At 49.2% G+C, this 19,826-nt stretch overlaps 1 protein-coding gene across 2 annotated transcripts; it reads left to right on the top strand.

The window, feature by feature from the left end:
• The first annotated feature begins 994 nt into the window (after positions 1–994).
• On the top strand, positions 995–19,238 carry ddx11 (DEAD/H (Asp-Glu-Ala-Asp/His) box helicase 11). 2 transcript variants are annotated; one of them, XM_036520478.1, is made up of 26 exons: positions 995–1,075; positions 1,629–1,874; positions 2,179–2,265; positions 2,749–2,897; positions 4,194–4,245; positions 4,481–4,588; positions 4,710–4,797; positions 5,240–5,448; positions 8,765–8,917; positions 9,334–9,380; positions 10,764–10,843; positions 11,354–11,395; positions 11,603–11,670; positions 12,007–12,045; positions 12,985–13,120; positions 13,325–13,459; positions 13,956–14,068; positions 14,179–14,251; positions 14,808–14,911; positions 15,221–15,370; positions 15,812–15,880; positions 16,213–16,313; positions 17,576–17,660; positions 17,809–17,884; positions 17,970–18,124; positions 19,183–19,238. In XM_036520478.1, exons 1-26 carry the CDS (start codon positions 1,010–1,012, stop codon positions 19,219–19,221), a joined length of 2,670 nt encoding a protein of 889 aa, XP_036376371.1. In that variant the 5' UTR covers positions 995–1,009; the 3' UTR covers positions 19,222–19,238. The 2 variants fall into 2 exon arrangements, with proteins under 2 accessions (XP_036376371.1, XP_036376372.1); XM_036520479.1 differs by having other exon boundaries at positions 13,337–13,459.
• The last annotated feature ends 588 nt before the right edge of the window (positions 19,239–19,826 follow it).

Here is a 19,826-nt window from a genome sequence, read left to right on the forward strand (position 1 = left end):
CATACACATTGTCTGTTTACAGTGTGACCACAAAAGAACATTAATCCATACATTGAGCAAATGACACAGCATATTCGGAGAAAACGGGGCACTGTAACCCAATGACGCAGATACAATTTGAAGTCAGTCCCTTGCAGATGTTTCCTTTGCCGTGTGGCCATTGGTTGACTCCTCCGCGTTTAATTGGCGCGCTCTTTGGTCAAAATATCCCGCAAACAGAGGAGTGTGGATTAGGGGTAGCTGCTACTCAAAACGAATGATTGTATTTTTCGTTAGCGACAAGCTAACGTTATCTCATTATTACATATTAGAAAACATCACTTCACGCAAGAGTTTTCCGGGCCATCAGCAGGTCTGTCACACATGTGGTAATTTGCTCTTGGCAGCAAACGTAAATATAGCTAAGTAGCTAATTAAACTAACACTACCTACCAGACACATGTCATTGATAAGGTTGAGTAACGTTAGCTAGCGAGCGAGCTAGCTAGCTAGATAGATAGGTAGGTAACTTAATAAGCAAGCAGCTAGGTACCAAGGCAATGGTGTCTTTAACATAGTAATGTCTCATAAATGAAGGGAATAAAAAGTCTTTATTCAAACAGATAGGTAATTACAATGGACAGACAGAAAGGTCACTGGCTTGCAAGCCGGTATGGCTTAGCTAGTTAACGTTAGCTAGAGTAATAGTGTGTTTAGGGTCAGATCATAAATAGACAAGTCAACTATATTAAAATGTACTGTAACTGTAATATCCACGTCTGATTGGCTATATTTCCTTTCACGCATTCCTTGTTCGCAGTAGATCGCTTGCTAGTTAAATTGCTAGCCACTCTTTAGCCATTCTAGTCTGAATGAACCGTGGCTAGGTACTCATCTCTAGTTTGCTTGCTGTCTGGGTGGGGTCCCATTCCTAGTTTCTGTCCCTAGGTAGGCAGTCCGACGAAGGATGGAGAATGCAGGTTGTCGGTTCCCGTTTCCTTACCAGCCCTACTCCATCCAGGAGCGATTCATGGAGGCCTTGTACCGCACCCTCGATGAGGGCAAGGTTGGGATTTTCGAGAGTCCTACTGGAACGGTAAATGAATCCTCTGTCGTTTAGATAGTTGATGAGACATCTGATTGGATAGCCGTGTAATGTAAGAATAGTAATGGTATATGACTATAGCTACTTAAACAGAAAATTTGCAGATCCTAAAAGAGTTGTGTAGCTGTGCACTGTCTAGATAAGACATCTTGTGAAAGAAGGGTACAAAATTCTCCCACACCCCCACACACATTGTTCTAATTACAAAGTTAATCGATAACTTTATCAATGTGTAGGCCGTTGATTCTAATATAGTTTAGAGGTGCGGGATATAAGAAATTGAATTGTAGCAAGTACAAAAAGTAGTTTAATAAAATGTTCCAGGAAAGTCTTGGGACATTTGAAACCTGCTAAAGATTTCTTGGAAGATTTTGTGTATATTTCATGGAAATTTCACCCGTTTTCACAGCAATACAGAATCCATTTAGTGAAGACCTGTGTTAGCGTGGTGTGCTGGTTTTGCTGAGAGGCAGCCGGTGTATACCACTGTCTGTCTGAGGGGAGCGGTGGTACCATCCTACCAAGCTGTTTGTTTGCGCTCCAGGGCAAGTCTCTGAGCCTGATCTGTGGAGCTCTCACCTGGCTGCGCGACCACCAGGAGAGGAAGAGGAGGGAGGCGGCCAGGCTGCTGGAGGCCCGGGCGGCCTCCTCAAACGGCTCGGGGGGCCAGGGGGACGCCGGCCAGGGCAGCTCTTCCTCCGTGGACCCCTCCTCCTCCTCATCCGAGCCCGACTGGATCACGGACTTCGTGCAGAAGAAGGCGGAGAAGGACCTGGCCGACAAGCTGTGGGTAAGGTGAAAGAGGAGGCCGCGGCAGGAAGGCGGGGGGCGCCGGCGGGGCGCTGGGGGCCCCGCTCTGACACCCAGAGCAGCTGCCGTCTTGGCGCATGTCCTGGCGGGGCCGCCAGCGTGGCGGGCCGGGGGCGCGAGAGGCATGTAACGGCTCCTGGGCGCTGTGGCAGAGGCCCAGGCATGATTAGCACTGCTGAGGCCAGCGTAGTAGCCTATTATAGCACATGTCACCTCGTGAATCACAAGCGCGCAGACAGACAGCTTGTTTTTTTTTTCTTCTCGACTGTCTTTTTCTCGCCCAGGAAGAGGAGATGAAACGGAAGAGGAGAGAGGAGCGGGTGGAGATGATGAGACGCAATGTCCAGCTCAAATACGCACTGAAGCGCAAGGTACCTGTGTCACAATACTCAACGCCCAAATCAAATACGCAATGAAGGTACCTGCATCACATTATTCAACACCTAACTCAAACACACTGAAGGTATCTGCATCACAATACTCAACTTCCAGCTGAAATATGCACTGAAGCACAAGCGTGGCAGTGTATCATAATGGTAAGGAGCAGGGCTTGTAAACTGAAAGGTTGCTGGTTCGGTTCCCCAATGGGGCACTGCTGCTGTACTATTGGGCAAAGTACTTATTCCAGAATTTCCTCAGTAAATATCCAGCCGTATAAATGGATAACATGTAAAAATGGTAACCAATGTAAGTCGCTCTGGAGAAGAGCATCAAGTAATGTAATGTACTTGTGTTGCAAGACGCAACACCCACCTAAAATGTCCACTGAAGTGCACAGACACGTCCTTTTCAGTGGGACAGTTTGTGAGATTGACGTGTAACCGTCTCCACCACACCCTCCCATGTGTCTCCAGAGCGGCGAGGACGATGAGGCGGCACGACTACTACAGCTCAGCAAGGACTCGCTGGAGGAGGCGGGGCAGGGGGCGGAGCTGGAGGTCGGGGAGGAGGAGCTTATCCTGGCCGAGTACGAGAGTGACGACGAGGCCAAGCCCAGGAGCAGGTGGGGGGGGGGGGGGGGGGGCGGCGGGGCGGACAGCTGGCAGGGGCTTTAGACGCAGCAGCTCAGGCATCTCCACGGGCAGCCTGATGGGCACATGCAGGGGACCTCCATCTCAGCGAGGGCTACTCCTCACATTCCACCCCAGCAGAGCTGCATTCCACCCAGCTCGACATGCGAGAAGGAAGGCTTTTTCCCTGGGGAAAGCGTGCAAAACGAGCGCAATTCGCCGTGAAGTCCATCGAAATCTGTTAGTGTCACGTGCGCCCAACAAGAACAGATTGAACAGAAGGCACTGGACTCCATATTTTGGGGATGTTTTGGCCCAGTGCCAAGGGAAAGCAGAAATATTCCCACAAATATGAATGCCTATTAACTGTTAGCTAAACCCCCCGTTGTCTTTCCACAACATTTAAGTCAATGTAATTGTCTGTTACACTTTGATGAAAAATGAGTGTATTCATAACCGATATTCACAGCTCTTGCATTGGCGAGATTATTGTCCTATGCACCAAGGAAATCTGTCATATTTGAACAAAATGTCACACATACCTCCAGGATTTTAAACACCCTTTGTACTGAAGTCTGTGGCATTTAAATGTTTTGAATGAAAAATGAGTCCATCTCCAAATTACCACTGGACCAAATGCCTGTGTGTCTGCTGGCCTTTCACTGCCCCTCTCTAGGGAAAGGGCTCAGACTAATGTGCTACTGATGCTGGGGACCCTTGTGTTACTCAGGTGTGCTAAAGTGTGTAAAATTTGACACAGCCCCTAAAAGTACTTCGCTGTGTAATAACGAGGTAGGGCAGCAGCTTTGGAGAGAGTGAAGGATATTTAGGCAAACTGACATACATTGACGTATAACAAAAACGGCCTGCAGCTGTATTTGGAGTGCAGAGAGCCCAACGATTATGTGCCTAGCAAAGTGATGTCATCAGATGCGATGGCACATTGATGCAGCTTTATTGGCTCTTCATGTAATCAAAAATAACTAACCTGACAGATCTTCTTTTTAACGTCTCTCTGGGAGGCAGGATGTTTATCCATCCTGGTGGATTTGTTTCTTGGGTATAATACAGCAAGGCTTTTACTGGCAGTTCATTTGGAGTTATGGTGTGCTCCGTCGTTACTGGAATGCCAATAAAGGGCAGAGGAGAAAGCAGGCTCTGAGGGACAGTCACTTCCTGTTTACAGGCCCTGTATGTGCTAAGGGAACACTGTAAGTCTGTTAGAGGGAGGCCTCGTTTCCTCTGGAATCCCCGGCCGGGATCTTCTCTTACTCTCTTTCATTCCGCAGGTTTTGTGATGAAGAGGATGAGGATGATCTGGAGGAAGAGCACGTGATGAAGGTGTGTGAGGGCGTGTCCGAGGTGTTTTCACCTGTGTGTTCTCTCACTCTCACACACTTTCTTTCTCTCTGTCTGGCTCTCTCTTCTTCTCTCAGTCTCTGATCAGAATGTTTGCAGTGGTTTGGGTTTAAGTTCTTAAACCTTTATTGAAAAGTCACAGAACATTAGCGTGATTTGAGTGGGGAAGATGGGGACCCTGTTGACCGGACCTGCGCTTCTCTGCTCCTTCACTTAGATCTATTACTGCAGTCGCACTCACTCCCAGCTGGCCCAGTTTGTGCATGAGGTGCAGAAGAGCCCCTTCGCTGGGGACGTCAGCCTGGTGTCTCTGGGCTCCCGGCAGGTGAGCGGGCGGACTCTAGCTGGCGTGTTCCGTGCCAGTCAGATCCAGTCCGGAGCGTTCTGTTCCAATCTGCCTTGCTTAGGCCTGACGCTGACAGAGCCGCCCCCGTTCCCCCCCGCAGAACCTGTGCATCAACGAGGAGGTCCGCAGACTGGGCAGCGTCCAGCTCATCAACGACCGCTGCACGGAGATGCAGAAGAACAAGCACGGTGAGCCTGCTGGGAAGTGGCCAAAGCTTTCAGGTTTAGAGCCGTTCAGCCTCCTCTTTCCTCAGTCGTCAGCTCCTCGGTCATCAATGAGGAGACCATGCCTGCTTTGCTGTCCTCTTTAAGAGGTAACTGTGACATTCCAGGTGTTTTGGGCTGTGTTCTTAACCGTAAGTAATGAATTGAAGTGACTGTTTATTAGATTCATAAACAGCCCTTGCCATTTACTTCAGGGTTCTGTCAAACTGATGTCATGTAAGCTCTGTAAAATGTAATACGTTTGGGTGAGCTGCATCTCGGCCTGAGGTCCACAGTCCATGGCTTTCAGCTTGTAAGTAAGGAGCATGACAGAAGCTAAAGGAAGGCGATATAGTGAGCAGAGTTAGGAAACCCCTGTGGATGAACTGGAAGGGACGCTGACGGGCCTCCCTGACCCTCCCCTCAGAGAAGCGGGAGAAGCCGGCGGAGGAGGAGCCCAAGCGGAGGCGGGGCGCGGCCAAGGCGGTGTGCCCCTTCTCCAAACACGAGGGCCTGCTGGCGCTGCGCGACGAGGCGCTCGTCACCGTGCGGGACATCGAGCAGCTGGTGGCCCTGGGCAAGGAGACCAAGGCCTGCCCTTACTACGGGGGCCGCATGGCCATCCCCGCCGCCCAGGTGAGCGACAGAGGCTCCGCCCTGAGGAGAGCGACGGTAGCTGTTAGCATGCCATCGTCTTCCCACACTGATCAAACCAGAGTATATATGGTAGAGAATATATTCGAAGCCATTGCCACGTAAAGATTTAACATCATCTATAAAATGTTACATTACATTTATTTTTGATTGTTAAATTATATAGGACTTGAATAGTGTTATTAGGGCTTGAATAGTGTTATGCTCGCACTCACTGGTCTGGAAGTGTTCTTCGCCTGGTCTGACACTGTTGCTCATTCAGCTCGAACGGGTACACTTATGTTCTGTTGTGCTGGAAGTTGCTCTGGATAAGAGCGTCTGCTGAATGCATGTAGTGTGCATTAGGTAACGTTGCATGTAAGTGGTGATCGGGCACTCCGTTGTGCCTGATGTAGTTTTGTCAGTGCAGTTGCTTATATTCTGAAATTCTCATTGATAAAAATTTGTTGCAAATGCTAAATTTGGAAACGGGGAACGGGTGACCCGGTGGCGTGAGAATTCCTGCCTGTAGAATATGCACACGGCGGGTTTCCGTGATGCAGGCTGTTTCCCCAGCGCCTCCTCCACTCCACACAGCAGACGCACACTGAGGCTCTGCCCACCACTCAGAGAGGGTTTTACGTCCAGCCAGTTCCGCCGGGCTCCAGCTGAGAGGCCCGGGAGAGACAGCAGTGTGTAGCCTGTTGTGGTCCTCGCTCCGGGCCGTGGGTTTTCCCAGTGTGGGGCGGCTGGTTATTCCTGGAGGCAGGCAGTGGGAGGGAGACTGGGGACCCCCCGGCCTGGTGCTGACAGGAGGGAGGGGTGCAGTGGGGCGAAAGGAAGGATCTGACCCTTTATCCCTCAGGGGTCTAATTTTCCTCTTTAACCACAGCGTGTCCTCAGCTGACTTAGGGATTTCACGGAAGTGTACAATTGTACTGTTGTCTTATTATTTGCCAAGTGTTGAGTTCAGTGGGCAATGAGCTTGACAGAGAGTGTAAGCAATGGAAGAAGCAAGGTTTGCTGGTATGCTTATGCTTTAGTCAGAGATGACGACAGCCCACCAGAGAGGAGGGATGAACAGCCCTCTAGGGCTCTAAATGATAGCAGTGCAGTGCTGCTCAGACATCTCTCCAGCAGTAACACTGGATCATAATATAAAGACACTTTCATTGGAGCTATTTAAGCAAGAACAAGCTGGGATCCCACTGACTCTTCGTATATGATCCAGTATTTCCAGGTCCACTATCCAAGTACACGATCACGCGCTGGATAATGGGCAGTTTGTGTCTTTGAGGTGCTCATGGGAGCTGAAGTCCAGAAAGCAGTTTTGGACTCCAGCCCTATGAGCACCTCTGAAGTATTGTGCTTGCGCTAAGCTACCCAGGCTAGGACAACTGACTAGCCCACCTGAAATGGAACCCCAGCGGTCCTGTGTTCGGCGCATAAGTAACGATGTTCTTATGGACACTTGTGTAACCTCTAAATACTGGTTTACTGGCCTAAGATTCATGGTTTCCCTTTACTGACAATTGCCAGTCATTTACTGAATTTTAAAGGCTTGGACAGAAAAAACAGTCATTTGGACAGACGGCGAAATGCAGTACACACTGTAATTTTCCTATTACAAGGAGAGCTGTGTTGTGAAGGCTAAGCACTGATCTAATGAGGGGAAGATTAGAAGTCTGTCCTAAGTAGCTGGCTACTGTCCTACTGCCACCAGCGACCTTTTTAGCAGTCTCCCTCCCCCTCATCTGCCACCCGCACCTCACAGACAGAGAGATGGGACAGATGGCACCTGAACTACACACGGACATCACAACTGCAGGACCTGTAGCAGCAAGGGTGGAATGACCTGCTAAAACTCTCAAAAATCACATTTCACATTTTGCTTTTTTAAAGCAAGGAAACAGACTGGGTGAATATCACTTTGAAACAGCATATGGGCTCATGAAATAATGTAACCAAGAAAATAAGGCTTGCAAAGACAATAATGTTTAACAATACTATATTATATACCATACCCACACACACCACCATGTATATGTGTCATCATAATATACCATATTATATTCAATAGCATTCAACAGTACCGTATTATATATATTCTAAAGGTATATTTTATACATTTTTGATGTTTCAGTTATTTAAAAATTTTGCTTGTCATGGTTTCATTTTTTCTGTTTTTGGCTGCTTCAGAATGGTAGGAGTAGGTTTAGTTTATTTAGATTAAATCCACTGTTACTTTGCAGAGCTGCTTTTTTTTCCGTTGAGAAATTCTGAAATATTCATATCATATAAAAAATGTTTCAATTTTAATGTTAAGTAAGTAACACTAAAAAACAAGTCCAAATTTCCAAAAGGGCAGGAAAAGAGTGATGTGTAGCTTTATCTTCCGAATTCGAGTGGCTTGTTTTAAAAACCCCTCTTATTTGCGGTCAGTAATGGGAACAGTTTGGTAATGCGGGGTAATTTTAAAGCCTGTGAGCTCATTTGGTGGAAACCGTGGTGACCTGAGCTCGGCGTAGTTCGCCATTATGGCTCTGCAAGGCAAACTTAAGGGTAAAAGCATCTGGCAAATGAATGAGTGCTAATGGTGTCCGCAGTGATGTTCCTGCAGTAATTAGAGCGTTTGACGTTGGAGCTCTGAAAGCCCAGCGCTGCTGGTTGCTTGCGCTTTCCTTGCCTTCTCTGTTTGAGTTTGCCCGTGCGCTAATGAAATGTTGGATTTAGAGATGTATTAATAATAATGTGCTCTGTTTGCCGCCCTCAGGGCTGTGTCACCAGCCTTCCGGTGTGCTGCGGTTTATGGTTTATGTGGCTCGGCCTCTCTGCCTCTCTCCCTCCCTCCGTCTCTCCTTCCCTTTGTGTGTGTCTCTCTCTCTCGCCCCCTCTGTCTCCGTTTCTTGTCTGTTTCTACACGATTTTTGTTGCTCCTCTTTCTCTTTCTTTTTCTGTATTATTTCTCCTGTCTGCTGTTCTCTCTCTCTCTCCCTTCATCTGTCTGCCTCTCCTTTGCTTTGTTTCTTGGTTGTTCTCTTGTTGTTTTCCCTCGTCTCCCTGCTTTCTGTCTCTCCATTGTTCTCTTCCCCTCCCTCTCTCCCTTCACCATTCTCCTCCTCATCCTCTCTCCATCACTGCCTTCTCTCCCTCGCTCCCCATCACTCTCTCCTCTTCCTCTCCCTCTCTCTCCATCATTTCTTCTCTTAGTCTCCCTCTCTCTCCCTCGCTGTTTTCTCCTACTCTCCCTCCCTCTCCCTGCCTTCATCGTTCTCAAACTCGCACTCCCCTCATCGCTCTCCCCTCTTGCCCTGCTCAGCTGGTGGTGCTGCCCTATCAGACGCTGCTCCACGAGGGCACGCGCCGTGCCTCGGGCATCAGGCTGAAGGACCAGGTGGTCATCATCGACGAGGCCCACAACCTGACCGACACCATCACCTGCATCTACAGCTCCGAGCTCACCGGCTCGCAGGTGGGCCGGACCACTCCCGAGACCACGGGGGGGAGCGGGTTATTCCATTTCCACATGTCAGGGAAATCAAACAAGCGCCTTGTGGGGCGGGCCTTGAGTTTGCGTAGATAATGAATCGAGATGAAAAGGGCTTTAATGTATAAAAATGGTTGAAGAAAAGATGAGACATTTGTGTAAACGGAACATGTTTAGTTGCAGTGGTTGTAATTGAAACAGCAAAGGCAGAGTGGTCCTGGTGAGGGGAAAAAGCACTGTCATTTTGAATTTGCCGAGGAGCAGAACTTTGTGTTGGCTGTTCGAGAGGCCTTTTCCCTTGCACCCTTGGCCTTTGTTTCAGCAGAGTATCTCTGAGGTGGTGCCCTCCTCAGTTCCTTGTAGAGGAAGCTGGCTGTCTGATGCTCTCTCTTCTTTTGCAGATCTGCTGTGCTCACTCCCAGCTGTCTCAGTATATGGAGCGTTACAGGTGAGCCATTTCATCACAGTACATTACATCACATTACATGCAATTAGCAGATTTTCTTATCCAGAGCAACGTCCAGCACAAAGGAACAGAAGGGTATCTATTCAAGTTAAATGGGCAACAGCGCCAGACCAGGCTAACGACACTCTTGAATCAGCGAGCGTGAGCATAACGCTATTCAAGCCCTACCACCAGTTAACTTGTGCAACATGACTAGACAAGCAAAGCCAAGTATACTACCATACATCAGTCACTAGATCACAGAATCCAAAACACATCGCCAAACTACACGTAAAATAAACAGCAAGCAATACAACTAGCAGGTGTTAGGGGGTGGGGATTGAGATGCTGCGCTGGAAGATGGCCACTGATTCCGCTGTACCCTCACATGCCAGCACATGTGTGTTGCCCCAGCCAGCATATCTGCACCGTCTCTCCAACGTTGGCCATCACAGCCATATAGCACTAAGCTGGGGAGTCTCCCAGCCGCAGGTTAAGGCAGTTCGTTGACCTTGCGTGACTTTGTTGGAGGCTAAATTGACTGAGAAGGCCTCTTCCCCTGCCAGCGCCTACCCGCCTGAACGCTGTACAGCGTGACTCACAGGGACCGTGACTTTGCCCAGGGGCGGCAGGTATGACGGCGTTTCGAAGAAGCTCGTGGAATGCATTTAGTCTAACTGCCGTGCAGCGCAGTACAGCGCAGTATGCAGCGAGGAAACCAGATCGCGTCAGCGAAATAAATTAGCGGTGAGGATTACAGGAAAAGGTGTGGCCGTTTAAGCACGCGTGTAAATAGACCAGCGGAGGAAGGAGGTCTCGTTGAGCCCGCCGTTGGTGGCAGGGCCAGATAAGGGGACATGTGATCTCGGGCTGTCTCTGATGGGAGCGGCGGCGCTGTAATCGCCCACGGCAACCGCAGAGAGGGCCCGCCGCCTCATCGTGGCAGACGCATGCACCCCACGCAGTCACAGTGACGAGTGAGGTTCCCTCTCTGGGCCACATGGTGGCAGCATTGCCCTGTCCTTGCCGCTCTCCCATCTGTGCAGAAAGCACAGGACAGCCGTGTCTATGCCAAATCCCGCAGCGAGAGCTTATATCTGATCTTATATCACCACCACAAATTTTACAGAACCTACAGAGAGTAACCAGATGCTGAGTGATGTTGAATTTGGAATTAATGAAATTGGAATTAATGAGTGTTTTCATTTTTACAAAACCGTACTGCCATGTGAATGCCACTTTCTTCTGTGTAGATAAATATTATGCTGTGATTTGTTTTTACTGTTTGACAATGAAAAATTGGAAGGGGGGAAGAGGGGGACTTTGTAGGCCACATTGTTACAGTATGAGGTTTTTATGTTGAATGTGCTCCATATGTGATTTTAGGAAGCGTCTGAAAGCCAAGAACCTGATGTATATAAAGCAGATCCTGTTTGTGCTGGAGGGACTGGTCCATGTGTTGGGAGGTGAGGTTGGGTTTGAACCCTGTATGTACTGGAGCTATTAGTCTGTGTGTCGGGAGGTGGGGTGTGGTTTAAGCCCTGTTTGTGCTGGAGGGATTGGTTCACATGTTTGGAGGTGAGGCTGGGTTTGAGGCTTCGCGGAGAACAGCTGCTGGACTCGTTCAGCTGACACTCTTACAGCTTTGCACGCACTTAATGTTGTGTGCAGAATGAAGGCAATGAGGGATGGGCTGGAGTTCAGCTGTTGTACCGCTGAACACATTCATGACACGACTGGCTTAGACAATGTGTCAGATGTGCATTTCTAAGTACTCTAAGCTGCCCTGACTAAGACTGTCTATTAAATGGACCAAAAAACTGAAATAAAGATAAAAGCTAATGGACCGCTGATGGTTTACCTGTAGAGAGGAGTCCCACTGTCTCTCCCTGATCTAAATCCAGCACGCTGTAGTTAAGCGGTGTTGTGGCTTTATCGGGATGCTCGCGCTGATGTTGTGTTGGTCCTGTCTGCAGGAAAAGCAGGGCTGAATCCACAGAGCCAGGTGACCGAGCCAGGTAAGCTGACGAGTAAGACCGGCTTGTCAGTCTGAGCTCCCTGCCTTTTCCCACCCGACACAATTGTGAGAGTACCTCAGCCTCCTGCCTATGTTTGTTTTGCTGTGAATCTCAGACCTCTGAAAAGACACATCAATAGCATCATAACGAAAGCAGATTAATTTCTGTTCATTCATTCGACCATCTCATTTCTGCCCCCCCCCCCAGAAACAAAACTGATGACGATCAACAACTTCCTCTTCAGTGCGAAGATAGACAATATTAACCTCTTCAAGGTAATCCAAGAGCCGGAACCCGGACCTAAACTCTCCCGTCAGCGTGTAAATGACTCACTGAATTGAAATGTTCGTTGGAGAGCAGCAGTAGAGTAGAATACATGGTCGTGTTTATAGTCGCATGCAGATGTCCATCAATCACAGGGAAATCCAGTCTGAAAGCGCTGCACCCTCTTTCTCTGACTTAATGCCTTGCAAAATGGATCTGATTTAACCACCAATGCAGTGCAGTATATTGGTGTTCGGCTGTCCTGATTGAACAGTGATAAAAATGTAGAGGGTGAGAGGGAGTGGCTGCCTTGGTGATTGACAGTTCTGTTTCCCTGACTACCGCAGGTGCTGAGGTACTTTGAGAAGAGTCTGCTGAGCAGAAAGGTAAGGGCTCAGAGAGTGGAAAACCCTGGAGCTCAGACCAATGCGCTGGGCCCTTAGCCCAGCGGATGAGAGCATCTTCTACATTATTACATTATTACATTACTGGCATTTAGCAGACACTCTTATCCAGAGTGACTTACATAGGTTATAGTTTTTACATGTTGTCCATTTATACAGCTGGGTGTTTCGTGAGGCAATTCTGGGTTAAGTACCTTGGCCAGGGGTACATCAGCAGTCTTGCTCCTTAACCATTGTGCAACACTGCTGCATCTGTTATAATACTGTGTGGGGAAAAAGTTAAAGCCAGAGCGCATTGTGGTTAGATTGAATAGAGGTCTGATTGGAAGCCCATTAATGCTTTTCCTGCTCTGTTCTGCCCAGCACTCTTGAGCAGCGCTCTGTAAATCCAGCCCTTCTCCCGCTGATCTTCGCTCGATGCTCATCGATCTGTTAACGATCGAACGTGCCGAGTCACGCTCAGGTCAAGCCGGCACCCGCAACACTTTCCTGTAGTGAGCTTCTGATGGCGGTGTGAGCAGAACTGGCTGGCTTTAAATGTGAGGTCACTCGCTCCAGGGATAAGGGCATCGCTGTGAGGTCATTCATCATCATTGGCATGGAATGGTGCGGAATGGGTGTGCTTCCCTGTGCTGCCCCGATGGGGAAATGAACAGGATGGCACAGCCTTTTGCAGCAGTTTTGAGTATAGCCCTCTAGAGAAGCATCACTGCCCAGTGGATGTCTTCTTCACCTCTCTCTCCCATTCTCCCCTCTTTCTTTCTCTTTGTCTCCCTCCTCTTTCCCCTTTGTTTCTTTCTCTTCCCCTCCACTTTCTCTCTCTCTCTCTTTCTCTACTCTCTCCCTCCCTCCTCTTTCCTGTGTTTCTCTTTCTCTCTCCCCCTGAACACACTCTCTCTCTCTCTCTCTCTCTCCTTGCAGCTGTATGGCTTTGTGGAGCGGTATCAGGGGACGGGCGTGAGTATAAACACCAGCACATCCAATAAGGAGAACCGGAGGACGGAGGGCCTCAGCCGCTTCCTGGAGACTCTCCAGAGCGGCCAGCAGCTGCAGCCAGGTCAGGCGGGAGGATCTCCTCCATCACCCAGCACCCGCGAGGGACTGCACCCCTGTCTCATCTCATTGTTTTCTTAGGACGGGGAGTAGTTAATGTAGTTATGCATGGACATCGTCATGCCCCCTAAGCAAAAAATACTTCACATGCCGTCTCTGAAATACCATAAAGTTATAGGGGAATGTTTTGGCTGATGTGTTGTTGCAGTACCCACTCCAGACCAAAAGGTGGCAGAAGAGGAAAAGCGGAGCAGCCTGTCCTCCCCCATGATGCAGGTGGAGGGCTTCCTCTTTGCCCTCACCAACGCCAACAAGGACGGGAGAGTCGTGGTCCAGAAGCAAGGTGTGCCTAAACAAGCATTCGCCCTCCGCACTCAAAAGTGAAATGAAAAATAGTGTCATTGTCTTACAGGTTCAGGATAAGCTGTAGGAAAGGAGTACCTTACAAGATAATTTTGTCATCTTTTTGTAATTGTTTTTAAATGTTGTAAAGGGGGGATTATTTTCTTTTGGTCTCATTACTTCCTCATAACACTGTGATGTTACATATAGATGAGAATTAAATCTGTAGTTATGTTATGAGAGTAGTGCTCTCATAAACCCCCCCAGACCTGCTGTTACATTACTTTACATTATTGGCATTTAGCAGACGCTCTTATTCAGAGCAACTTACATCGGTAAATGCAGTTTTTTTTTTTCTTTACAGAGTTATCATTTATACAGCTGGATATTTACCGAGGCAATTGTGGGTTAGGTACTTTGCCTAAGGGTAGTGCCCATGTGCGGAATCGAACCCCCTCCTTAGCTACTATGCTACATTGCTGTATGCATTCCTACAGGAACGCTGGCCCAGGGCAGCGTGAAGTTCCTCCTGCTCAACCCGGCGGTGCACTTTGCCCCGGTGCTGAAGGACTGCAGGGCGGTGATCATCGCTGGCGGCACCATGCAGCCCGTAAGCGCAGCGCGTACGCCCCCGCCCTCGCCTGGCCCGCGCGTGATTGGCGGAAAGCATGCCTCTTGTTCGCTGTTGCTCTTTCTAAATTCTCTCTGGGCTCCTGGCAGGTGGCGGACTTCAAGGAGCAGCTGCTGCTGTCTGCGGGACTGAGCGCGGATCGCATCGCTGAGTTTTCCTGCGGTGAGGGCAGCTCGAGGAGCGCTGAGGGTTTCGGACTCTGCTCAGTGCCACATTACGTTACATTACATTACATTACATTACTGGCATTTAGCAGACACGCTTATCCGGAGCAACTTACATAGGTTACGGTGTTTGTTTTTTAAACGATGGTATCCATTCATACAGCTGGAAATTTACTATGGCCATTCTGGGTTAAGTACCTTTCCCAAGGGTATAGCAGCAGTGCCCCAAAAGGGAATCGAACAAGCAACCTTTCGGTCACAGGTCCTGTTCCTTAACCACTAAGCGCTATACACTGCTGCCCTACTAGAGCACTTCATAAAATCCATAAACACATTTCACTTTGTTTCATTTGTTTTGTGACTGTTTGACTGTGTTGTGACAGAGAGAAAAACCAGTATCACTGGATGGTGTTATAGTTATATAATTTTTCAGCAAATCTTTCCTGTTCAGATCACTCTGCTTATCTGCAGTCTGCCCACATTCATAGGGTGTAAGGCTCTGTAGATGTTTTGTAAATGTTTTCAAGGGTTTAAACACGAGCCCTCCACCACAGGTCATGTGATCCCTCCAGAGAATATCTTACCCATAGTCCTGTGCAGTGGACCCTCAGGACAGGAGCTTGACTTCACGTTCCAGAACCGGGATTCACCGCAAATGGTAGGCAGGCATCAGCAGGTGACACACATGTACTTGCGTATCTACATCTATGTCTCTCTGCTTGTCTGTGCATATGAATTTGTCAATATGCATAAAAAGTATATTTTGAGAGTCATTTACAAGAAGTAAAAAGTGGAGTATAAACATCAGATTCCAGAGCTGTCTTTCTCAAATGAAGAAGGGGGTTACAACTAAGCCAGATGTCAGGCTAACGCAGCAAATATCTCATTTTTTGTCTGGCCTGGCGGGAAACGTTTGTGATTGGTGATCTGACACCTGTCTGTCTCTGATTGGCCCCGTCCCACGCAGATGGACGAGACGGGGCGGATCCTGTCGAACCTGTGCAACGTGGTGCCAGGGGGCGTGGTGTGTTTCTTCCCCTCCTATGAGTACGAGCGGCGGGTGCTGGCCCACTGGGAGAGCGGCGGGGTTCTGACGCGCCTCGCCGCCAAGAAGAAGGTAGGAGTAACACTTCTCTCAGCACCCGCAGCATCAGCTAACATACAGCATACACAAACTACAGCAGACAACCTGTAGAGCAGACTACGCTTGAGTTCTAGGTCTGTCATAACATGCTTTTTGCCACAAAATCAGTCCATCAGCAAACTAATGATCATACTCAATGAACTCATCAGATCTTCCTCAGTTGTCATTTATTACATACCCTCAAGTCATTTTAATATAGAAAGAATATAATACGCAGGTTCAAGTAATAAATTCAGTTCATTCACGAGGGATGAACTGTGGTTCAGATCATGGGCAGAGCAGTGATCTGTGAGGGAGGAATGATGCTGATTAAAGCAATGAGTTTGAGAGGTGTGGGTTTAGGCCGCACGGACGTTGCTGTGGCAGGGCTGGGAGGGTGGACTCGGTTCTCATTGCCTCTGACCTGCCCCGCAGATCTTCCAGGAGCCCAAGAAGGCCAGCCAGGTGGAGCAGGTGCTGACGGAGTACTCCCGCTGCATCCAGGTGTGTGGAGACGCCGAGAATCTCTCACATAGCACTCGTACATCCACACCATTGCGTTACATTATTGGCATTTAGCAGATTGTCTTATCCAAGGTGACTTACATAAATGACATGTTTTTACAATGTTATTCATTTATACGGTTGGATATTTACTGAGGCAATTCTGGGTTAAGTACCTTGCCCAAGGGTACAGCAGCAGTGCGTGAGTAGGCGGTACTGATCTTTAGTATTAGAGAGAGTCTGCAGTACGACAGAGGCTATGCTGTGCTGGTAGCATGTGGTCTCCTGTTCACCTCTCTCTCTCTCTCTCTCTCTCTCTCTCTCTCTCTCAGCGCTGCAGCCAGTTCCCGGGCTCCCTGACGGGGGCGCTGCTGCTCTCCGTGGTCGGGGGCAAGATGAGCGAGGGCATCAACTTCTCGGACGACCTGGGCAGGTGGGTTCCACCAGGCTGCGCCTACACCTCTAATGGAGACTAACACACGACATTAGTGTGCAGTGAGCCGTCTGAAGTGAATGTGTTCTTACAGTATCACTCGCATGTCTCCTTTGCCAAATCTAACACTGGCGAACAAGCTATTACCTGAAATGAAAGTGCTGGCATATTTCTGTAATATCTATTCAATATGGCTGCCTTTGGCCATAAGTGTCAAGATCACAAGTGTCAATTTAATAAACTTAAAGATTTATCATTTCTGTCACACCATTTGGCTAATGAATGAGCGTGTGTCATTAATATAGCAGACAGTCTCTGCTGCGGTGTTGGGGTGGTCTGAAGTTTCTAGCAGTCCTGTCTGTTCCTTATGAGTAATGCTGAGTTTCTGACTGCAGACTTGCTGTGCAGAGAGGCTTGTAATGGCATTAGTGTGACCTTCACAGGGTTTTGCAGCTCTGAATTAGAGACTTTTGAAGATGGCCGGTCCAGCGAGGAACAGCCCTGGCTTTGATGCTGCTTCAGCCCACCTTGTTCTCTTTGTTTGGAGAGGCTCCATTTTCTCCGTACTGCTGTGTAAAGCACAGACAGCACTCTCTCAGCCTTTAAGCAGTGTCAAAGAGCAGTCGGTTTATGTAGTGTGTGTGTGTGTGTGTGTGTGTGTGTGTGTGTGTGCACGCGAGTGTGCACACATGAATGTGGATTTGTGTGTGAGTTGTGCACATGCATGTTTGTGGTTTGTGTGTGTGAGTGCGTGCGTGTGTCGGCATGCTCACGTGTACACCTGTGTGTGTGCATATGTGTATGCGTGTCCAGAGTAGCTGCCATTCCCAGACCTCAGCCTGTCTGAATGTACTGCAGCCTCGGGGCCCAGCCTTATCTCTGTACTCCGCTCCCTCTGACTCGGCCACATGAAACTAATTGCGGCACCTTTTCTCGCCTTTAATCAGCTCTCTCTTAATTGCACTGCTCAGAATGCGAGGGATTAATTTTCCTCCCCATTTGCATGGTGTCGAATGGGAACAGGGCGTTAGGCAGGGTTACAGCTGAAAGGCTGGGAAGCAGTGCCCTGCTTTCTCCAGTTTAATCTACTCATGCTGAAGTTTTAAGACAAACTTGACTTGGGCAGTGTCAGGAAAGATGGTGCTATCAGATCCACAGGTGGTGTTTGGTGACTGACAGAGCTGAACATGTTGTCTCTGTCCCCCATGTAGGACTGCTAGTGTTGCTAATGCAGGTGTGTGTGTGTGTGTGCGTGTGTGCAGGTGTGTTGTGATGGTAGGCATGCCGTACCCCAATATCATGTCCCCCGAGCTCCAGGAGAAGATGGCCTACCTGGACAAGAACATGGTGAGTGGAAGTAGAACAGAACTGAGGAGGCCGTTAATCTGTTAATGTGCCTTCAGTCCTTATAACTCACAGGTGACATCATGGGGGCGGGGCTGGGGGGGGGGTCCTTCACAGAGGGGTGTAAGCTGTTATCTGTGTTTGAGTGCAGCCGCGGGTTGGGGGAAGGAGTCCCGGCAGCGCTCTGGTTGAAAACCTCTGCATGAAGGCCGTCAATCAATCTATAGGTAAGGAGGGAATACTCTCAGGTGTGTGTGTGTGTGATTGCATTTGTGTTCAGTAATGCCACTTCTGACATTCCCTGCCTTTCAGGAAGAGCTATCCGTCACCGTGGCGACTATGCCTGCATTGTGCTACTGGACCGGCGTTACTCCCGGCCCGCCACGCTGCAGAAGCTTCCGGAGTGGATCAGAGGCAGCACCCAGGTCCAGCCCAGCTTCGGCCCGGCTTTCAGCCACATCAGGAAGGTAGAGGATGCTGTCTGTGGGCTTCCACAGTCCAACTGGAGCACATCAGCATGATAACTCTGCCTGTAACACACACACAGCACTGTGAAGACACACACACACACACACACACACACACAGCACTGTGAAGACACACACACACACACACACACACAGCACTGTGAAGACACACACACACACACACACACACACCAGTATACCTGCCTCGTGAGGACCAGGGAACTCAACACTTGCCCTAATAGTTCTCTCCTGAAGACTTAGCACTCAAAATCAGTATTTGGGACAAGTACAGATAATGTATTGATGATTTCCCCTGATTTCCACATGTTATTCCAACATTATGATCATGTTGAGAGGAGTTATGTTATGATCAAGAGGGAGGAGTAGGCACTCTTCCTAACAATAAAAACCATCCATAAACAGGGAGAAAGTCCAGAGTTAGATTATCGGGCCTCTTCTCTCCTCCAGTATGAGTTTCTATAGCAGTTGATGCGTCTCTCTGTATGCGCTGAAAGTCATGGCTGTTCTTCCGTCTAGCATTCAGCTCTATTCAGCTCTGCTTCCTGAGAGAGACAGAGCGACAACCTCACAAACGCCTGGAGTTTGTTTGGCAGCTCCAGCCAGCTTTAATCCTGGGCTTGAGAGCCTCTCAGCCAGCATTAGCAGCGCGGAGTCTAGACCAAAGCAACAAAAGCGGCGGGTTCAAAAGCACAGAGGGGTCGCGTCGGACGAGGCTGAAGTGGAGCCTCCCTGTCTGCCGCGGCTCAGGTGCTCCTCTTAGGGCGCGTTCTGAAGCGCGGCAATTATGTCTCTCCGGGACGACGTGAAAGGCCTGCTAGCCGCTCCGCAGATGGAGTGTCCCTGTGCTGTGTGCTCGCCGAGTGCTCCATTCAGGGCCGTGTTTGGGAGGGAGCGGGTGCCCATTAGAGCAAGGCGAGACTGGCCTGCATTAGCTACCGGGATGCCTTGCGCTGGCTGCTTTGATCTCCGGTGCAGGGAACGTGCTGATTGGCTGCGGGGATCACTAATGGCGTCCCTCTTTATGTGTTCCGGCCCAGTTCTTCCTGGAGAAGAGGAAGCAGCAGAACGGGGTGTAGTGGCCCGAGAAGGCCGGACCGGACCACAGCGGGAGCCCGCCCCCCTCACGCCCACATGGACTCGGGTTCGAGGGCCCCACGGCTCCCCCCTGCGGTTGATGTGGACCCTGCTTCAGGCCGCGCAGTGCTGGCCTTTGGGCTAATCGCTGATCTGCAGTACACCTCACCTTTACCACTCACCCGCTCTGAGAACCGCACCGTGAAAAAGATGAGCGTGTCTCATTTTATGCATTTTTCAGTTGATTGGTTGAAAGTTAAAGCAGCACAGATAGACAGGGACCAGGGCTAAGAAGATGGGCCAGAGAGATCTAGAGTTACTGTCCAACTGTTTTCCTCTGAGTTTTGTAAAGGGTGGTTGATAGAGAGAAGAGGACCACAGTTCTGCTGAAAAGGGGGCCGTTCAGATGCAGCTCAGCATTCTGTCTTCACAGTAGCCGAGCTGCTGCCTCTGTCACACTGGTGTGGTCTTTGTGGTCAGACTCTCATTACTTCAATTGTGGCCATTTGTTTGTTTTTTTTGGTCTGAGTTTGTTCAGGTCTGAGTTTTAATGTCATTATTAAGCAAAAAACTTTACATTAAAGTATGAAACGCTGACATTATAAAA

The sequence above is a fragment of the Megalops cyprinoides genome, chromosome 25, assembly GCF_013368585.1.
Source record: "Megalops cyprinoides isolate fMegCyp1 chromosome 25, fMegCyp1.pri, whole genome shotgun sequence".
Classification (NCBI taxonomy): Eukaryota; Metazoa; Chordata; class Actinopteri; order Elopiformes; family Megalopidae; genus Megalops; species Megalops cyprinoides.

Coding starts and splice junctions, on each gene's coding strand:
- ddx11 (XM_036520478.1), top strand. CDS start 1,010: ATGGAGGCCTTGTACCGCACCCTCGATGAGGGCAAGGTTGGGATTTTC. Junction 2,266..2,748: donor AATACGCACTGAAGCGCAAG/GTACCTGTGTCA, acceptor ATGTGTCTCCAG/AGCGGCGAGGACGATGAGGC. Junction 16,314..17,575: donor TTCTCGGACGACCTGGGCAG/GTGGGTTCCACC, acceptor GCGTGTGTGCAG/GTGTGTTGTGATGGTAGGCA.